Source organism: Argentina silus, assembly GCF_951799395.1.
Source record: "Argentina silus genome assembly, chromosome: 4".
NCBI lineage: Eukaryota > Metazoa > Chordata > Actinopteri > Argentiniformes > Argentinidae > Argentina > Argentina silus.
In genome coordinates this window covers 10,437,735-10,444,826 of record NC_139658.1, presented here as the reverse complement: position 1 = coordinate 10,444,826, position 7,092 = coordinate 10,437,735, and the positions used below count along the sequence as shown (strand labels likewise).

Below are 7,092 nucleotides of genomic sequence, written 5' to 3'. Positions count from 1 at the left end.
TCTATAGGGCACACATGCATGCATTTATGAAGTATGCATCCGCTTCCTCGTGTCCTCATTCCCTGAATGCCACTGCACTGAAATATTCATGAGAGTCCCACTTTAACATTTTTACACTCTTAAAAGTTGCACATCAGGAGGCCATTTTCAAACCACAGCTCTCTATCGTGTGCTCCCTCATTGAAAAACCGTGATGATTACGTTGCCTAATTCACAATCTCATTTCCCTCACTCTGATAACACATTTATCCATGTATCAGACATAACTATCATATCAAATATTAGACAGAATGGAAACCCATCCCCACGTTTATTGCAATTACCAAGAAGCTGCACCACCTACTATACCCTTACAGTTCTGACATATCTTCCTTGTGAATCTTCACTGTGTACCAACATATTGGCTTATATTGTCCTCCATGTGACAATACAGAACATACTGTTCAAACAGAGTACCTCCAAATATAGCTGATACTGTACCTGCAGTACAGGATTCAAATTACTGGTTGACTATGCGGGTCTGGGCATGCAAAAGTAGTAGAGAATTGGACCAATATTAATACTGTAGTGCTTGGGGGTGGCCAGTTTAACAAGAGACTACTACCCAGTCCTCTTATTTAGCCAATACAGCTCACCACTGGTATTGACCAGTGTTTACACATATAGCTGTAGAATGCCATGCATTCTCATGCTGTATTTATGTCTGTGTCGTCATCCTCTCTGGTCTCTAAGCTAGCTAGCTGATGTTGTCTGAGCAATACTCATGCAATGCTAAGCTATGTTTTCCCCATATGGTAGATATGAACCCTGGATAAGTCACACTTGGCCTGATGTAATTGTTACCTCAGTATGGAGACAGTAGCGTTGGTGTGACACAGACAGTCATGCAGACAGACTGGTGTCTACAACCCCTCCCTCCCTCCCTCCCTCCCTCCCTAATAGTAAAGAGGATTACCAGGGCACAGCCATGGAGCTACATTGAGATTAGCACATATGGGTGTGTGTGGGAATACAAAAGGTTGGGGTAGATGGAATTCAACTTGTATTTCCTGTCCTAAACTATATCTATGCGTTTGTTATCAGTTAAATGTTGCATCTGTGATTTTTGGCCTCACTGAATATGGTCTAATCTGATCCCTGTGGCTCTGTGTCTGGGCTTTGGTTTCCATGGTAACATTATTACCATTTTAAAGCTATTTCCATACACAATAAACAAGATGGTGCAATGATGAGACATATTACAGTTAAATGCTTAGTCAGTGGATGCAGATCCACCCTTGCGCATTGCTTTCATCAGATCACTGTGTCATCGCACACATACAAAAACACACACCTTTTGGATTCAAGTTTATTTTGTTATTATTTAGTGCAAATAATATTACAAAACATGGTCAAAAAAATTAAGGTAACACAATACAGCTTTTTTTTCCCAAATCTAAATAATAAAAAAGTGGGGTAAAACGATGCTTAAATCACATGAATGATATTCTCAGTATTTACAGTACACAAGATCCAGTTCATTTTGAACTTACATTCGGTTCTATTTTCCCAACATGTCATAGAGGTCAGAGTTCAAATCCCTTAGGGCTCCAGTGGAATGCCCTCGCCACACCCTGGCTGTGTCTCCAATACTTTCCCTTTCCTTGCTTCCTTCTAGACGCGACACTCGTATGTCTGTATTGTTCTTAAGTCAAGTTGTTAGCTTGTAAATAAACATATGTCTAATAAAGTGGTCTAACGAACAAGCTAGCTGATCTGCAATGCATTCGACAAAAAGCAACAATTTTATCCAAATACTACGGTCTAAAAGGAAAGGAGGAAGGGAAGGAAACCATTAAAGCGCAAGAGGAAAACAGCCCTCTTTTCCCAGAATCACACTGACATACAGAAATCAGACACTTTCATTTCAACAATGTCATCAGCTTCGTGCACAACAAACACTCTTTCCATTTGGAGAAGGCCATTCTTTTCCCTTTGGAACTTTACAATTTAGCCTAGCCTACACAACAGCAATCCAGCCTTAACCCAGACTCAGAGGGAATTCATGTAGTCATGTACTATTGATCAAAACTATGAGGCAAATATGATCCACCAGTGATTTTCTGCTGGGAGGTAAAAGGCATTCAAAAAAATCACAACGTTTTGCGTCCTGTGGTGCTGTGTGACTACGTTGGCCCGAGGCAACCTTGCAAAGCTATACTTGCATTTTACATGCACACGCACACACCTGTTTCAACAACCACTGCTGCCAGAACTGTGATCTAGCCGTTCTGAATCACTGAAGAAGTAGAAGAGAAACACTGAAGCCGAGTCAAGCGTTAAGAAAAGAACAATTTCAAAATGCGACTTAGTGAATTATTTTTTCCGTTAGTGTAAAATAACCTCTGAGCAGGAAATGCTGAACTACGTTATGTCAAAGGCAGCGAAAAGCAATGTTATAAAAAATATGACATTTATTGCAATGGATGCTGGTATGTCTGAAGGTTAAAACTGGTCATGTTATTGTTTGGGCACCTTCAAAAGCAGGTTACCCATTGAAGTCTGGTCTGTGATAGCAATGTCATCTGAAACATTTGAAACAAAGACGCCCTGATTCATAAACTTATTTGAGTACTTTGACTTAAGTACTCATTAGGCCTACGTGTTAGCCTTACATTTCACTCACGAGTTAACTTTACTTTCTCTCTCACCAGCCCATTAAAGACATACTGAATCAATGTGGACAGCACACGCTTTGTTTGTTTTGTTTTCCTTCACTGAAAAGGGTTATTTTGTTGGAAGACATCACAGTAGTCTGACAGAGTAACATAGGGGCAGCACAGCATGTCCCTGTGTTGGAAAACAGACATCACTGCCCAGAAAAGACTGCACACCCAAAAAGCGAGACACTATGTTACTGCTGAGTCTCTCCTCAAGGCCATACACAAATGTGGTTCGTGCAGATACATGTTAGATCAGGTTCTCAGATATGTATGAGAGAGTATGTTTTTGCTGCTTCAGTAATTACCCTGACATTCACTATTTAGAATCCCTTTGTAGTTTGATAACACATGAAAGTCAAATGTAAGTTCAAAATGCAAAACAAATGTCGAAGAAAACCAAAGTGCCATTTTTAAACCGGTCGCAAATCCCACTGTGACTGCATGCAGTTGAATTGTGTGTGAAAAAAAACAAGTATTTCCTTTGTGATACAGCCATAACTTCCCTCTGTAATGGATAGATTTTTTCCCCAACATACACATCTCAAAGTATAAAACCACTCATGCAAAAAAAATAAAAGAATTCTTGAAGGCATTGATAGCAACCAAACTCAAGCAAACAATAGTTTTCAGATTGAAGGATTCTCCCTAGAAGACAAAACAAAATGAACACAGTTGTACAGTACTACGTTTGAAATGTTATTAGCCTAGCGTGCAGCCTGTGTGCTTGGGTAGATTTGCACTGTTATCATCGAGTTGCTAAGTAAAGAAGCCTTATGTACAGCTTGAGCACAAGGACTACTCAACAATAAGACAAACACAGCGCAGACTCAAGCTCTCCTATGTTCGGGGGGGGGGGGGCACATCTCAATGATCTAAAGTGGCTCCCTCTCCTTCATTTGCACTGACCTGAAAACACTAACGAAACCGATACTGTGAATCGGGGATAGAAACGAAGCTAGCACAAGGCTTGTTGTTTTCAGAACTGGCTGGTGAAAATGCTGGCCAACTAGCCTGCCAGACTAGTGAGAATGTTGTCTTTAGCCGTGGCATGTGTTGGACCGCGGGCTAGTAGAAATCGCAATCTAGTAGCCCTGCTGGCTAGTACCCAAAATCCCAAAAGTTCCGGTCCATCCCTGCTGTGAATATTCCTTCTGGACCCTCGCTTTCACCTGTCCGGTGTTGGTCCATATGTCAGTGCTCACAAAGGAAGGAAAAGAAGGAGAGGAAGCCAATCTAGACAATTGAGACGCACCCTCACCTCTACAGTAGGGAAGGTTACAGTACAGCTACGGAATAAAACTTAGCAGACTACAGCCACATCACAGGTGAGTCTTCATGGTTTATATTAGGGTATGTAAGGGGTAGGGCCATACCATAGGCATAGGTCACAAGGGTGAATCACTGCCCTACAACAGTAGAAAAAAACATCCATACCCTCTCTCTCCTTCTCTCTCAAATCTGAAAGATTGGACCCAACAATATCCACATAACACATATCTACAGAACACACATCTTGGAAGGTACACACAGAAATTAAAATCATATGATAAACACACACGCACAGGCATACACACACACGCACGCACGCACGCACGCACACACACACACGCATACACACACGCATACACACACACACACACGCACACACACAAAACAAGCTCGAAATCGAGCTGCATTAACCAAGGGATAACGTTTGAGAAAGAAATAACTTAAGCTTCTCTTTTAAAAGACAAAACTTTCAAAATTGGGTACTGGCCCGTTTTCCAAAATAATTTTTTAAATCAGGCATGTCGACGGACGGCTTTCGTGGTCCTAGGTTGCCCCCACGGTAACGGGGAAAGGTCCAATACAGTACGTGTGCAGAATAATGCTAAGAGTCATCGAGTTTCCCCAGAAACTCTTCCTTTCTGGTCCATGATCCGTGGTTATCCCTTCTTGTGTTGGTCAGAGAGGTCAGACAAACAGTAGGTTTAGATGGTCAAACCATATAGATACAGTGTCCAGTAATGTCCATCTGTTACTAACACACACACACACACACCTCACCATGGGCAGGAGAGACAGACACACACACACACGCACGCACGCACGCACGCACGCACACCTCCCACATGGGCACTAGACAGGTCTTCACACACCCCCACTGGGGGAATAAGCCAGCCAAGAGAAGCTGGACAACTGTAACTCTACCTCTAACACACACACACACACACACACTCACACTCTCTCTCTCTCTCTCTCTCTCAGCGGGTAGCGTCAGTGCCACCCGTGCCCAGTTGGTGCCAGTCGACCCAGCGTTGCCCTGGTGTCAGGTTCTTCAGAGGGATGAACGTCTCGCCCAGGAGGGTGTTTTCCCAGAATGCACCATCGCCCAGCACGCGCAGGTGGATCACCCTCTGCTGCAGGTCCCCGCGAGGAATACGGTCATACACCAACTAGAGAGAGAGAGAGAGAAAGAGAGAGAGAGAGAGAGAGAGAGAGAGAGAAAGGTATTCATGTTATTACCATGCCCATCAGTTTCATGGTTTTCAATGTCCGTACAGTAAATCTATTTATGCTGTTGTTCATACGCGTATAGAATAACGTCTTCATGACGTAGATAGATGAACTAAAAGCAGAACCACGTCCGCTCTTTTCAGGGTCGCCACGGTTACTCGTGAACGCTCCGCCTCACCTGAGAGCCACGCAGCCACTCAGAGAGAGAGAGAGAGAGAGAGCAAGAAAGAGAGAGAGAGAGAAGCTACATAGAGAGACAGTCAGTGCTGAGATTAGTCAAGACCACAGTGGTAGATATATCCAAAAGTGTGTGTGTGTGTGTGCGTGTGCGTGTGCGTGTGTGGGCGTGACTCCCTACTGTGTCTTGGCAGAGAGAGAGAGCGACAGAGCAGCACTGCGCACCGTAAACACACGCAAGAGGCTGGCTGTGTGATGATATTGCTGTCGTTGTTGTTGTTTGCGCTCCAACCTCCATTCGAGGGGTTCACAAACGAGGTCTCTATGGGTTCCCGAGGCCGACGGCGCAGAGCTGGAGAAACCCGACATCCTGTTCCTCTTCTCCTGCCTGAGAACCTCCACCACCTCCACCTCCCTGAGCCTCTTACCTCATCACAGCTGCTCCCTGATACGGGATTCTACTGTTTATTTTGAACAACTTAACGACAACGAGTTCCTGAGTTTGGATTGGTTGTAAAGAGGGGGGGGGGGCGTGAGTTTGTACAGTAGACGGGAACCGTTCCTCACCATCTCGTTGTAGGTGGGGTTCAAGGTGCGTCGCGCGGCCTTGGTCTTCCTCTTGCTGGTTTTCTGGGGGTCCGGGAGGAGATACAGCTTGACGTAGGGGTCGGGATCTGTCCCGTCCTGCAAGGGTTGCTGGGAAATCGAGAAGACACACCAACACTGAGTCTGAGAGACTTACGTGGCATGACTGTACATTCCCTATCACTTAAACCACACACACACGCACACACACACGCACATGCACACACACACACACACACACACACTCACCAGTCCTCGTATGTGCATGACCATGATGAAGAGCTTGTCGCTCTTGTAGCAGATGGAGAGCTTGACCTCCCCCACCACTCTGCCTGAGACTGCAGTCCATGTGATCTCTGCCACTGTAGGAACAGGAGGAGGAGGAGGAGGAGGGGTCAGAGAAGTGTGTGTGAGAGTGTCAGTGTTTCCAGGTTACAGAGGAGTCTTGTCAGGACAGCACGTAGGGCAGAAGAGGCTGGTGGAGGTAGAAATCGGAGGACGGGGCTCATTGTAATGCACCGAATGGAATGAGGAATGTTTCTATTTCAATCACTCCTCATTCCATTCATTACAATGAGTCTACCTGCTACCAGCCTCCACTTATGTAGGGGAAAGGTGAGTTAGGGCGTGTGTGTGTGTGTGTTTTTTTTAAGAGTAGAAGGAACGGTGTTGTACTCTGCGCCATGTGTTTACGTATGAGGTATATCCACAGAGAGTCGGTTGGATCGAAACTATCGATCGATTTCCATTAGGGAAAGCCGCTCTGCTGGAATAACACCATTAAGCTTTAACCCCTGACCCCGAACCCATGACCCTTGACCCTCAGAGGTCAACATCAGCGTTACCTCACACGGCTAAATCCAGCAAGCACAGATGTCACCTACACACACACCGGTGAGCCGGACTTGCGGCTGCAGGGACAGACAGAGCGGTATATGCAGCAGGCGCTTTGTTTGACATGGCGTGTGATTTTGGGCACGTTGTTCAAACAAAGCCCGATAGCGCCCTGGGCCTGTGATTGGCTAGGGTTATCACATGCTACTATCCCGGTCGTCAAGGACATGGGTTTGGCTGATGCTGGAGGATATGTGCTGGACTCTGTCCCCCCTCACAGTCATGTGTGGGTGAGTGT

General features: G+C 45.2%; 1 protein-coding gene across 1 annotated transcript in view; it reads right to left on the bottom strand.

The window, feature by feature from the left end:
- Positions 1-1,344: 1,344 nt before the first annotated feature.
- The window catches only part of pik3c2b (phosphatidylinositol-4-phosphate 3-kinase, catalytic subunit type 2 beta), a 40,362-nt gene continuing 34,614 nt past the window's right edge, over positions 1,345-7,092 (bottom strand). The window contains exons 31-33 of the mRNA XM_083667743.1: positions 6,210-6,322; positions 5,943-6,071; positions 1,345-5,137 (exon numbers count right to left, since the gene is read on the bottom strand). Of these exons, the coding sequence (XP_083523869.1) occupies positions 4,946-5,137; positions 5,943-6,071; positions 6,210-6,322 (434 nt within the window). The 3' untranslated portion in view covers positions 1,345-4,945. The remainder of the gene's footprint in view (positions 5,138-5,942; positions 6,072-6,209; positions 6,323-7,092) is intronic.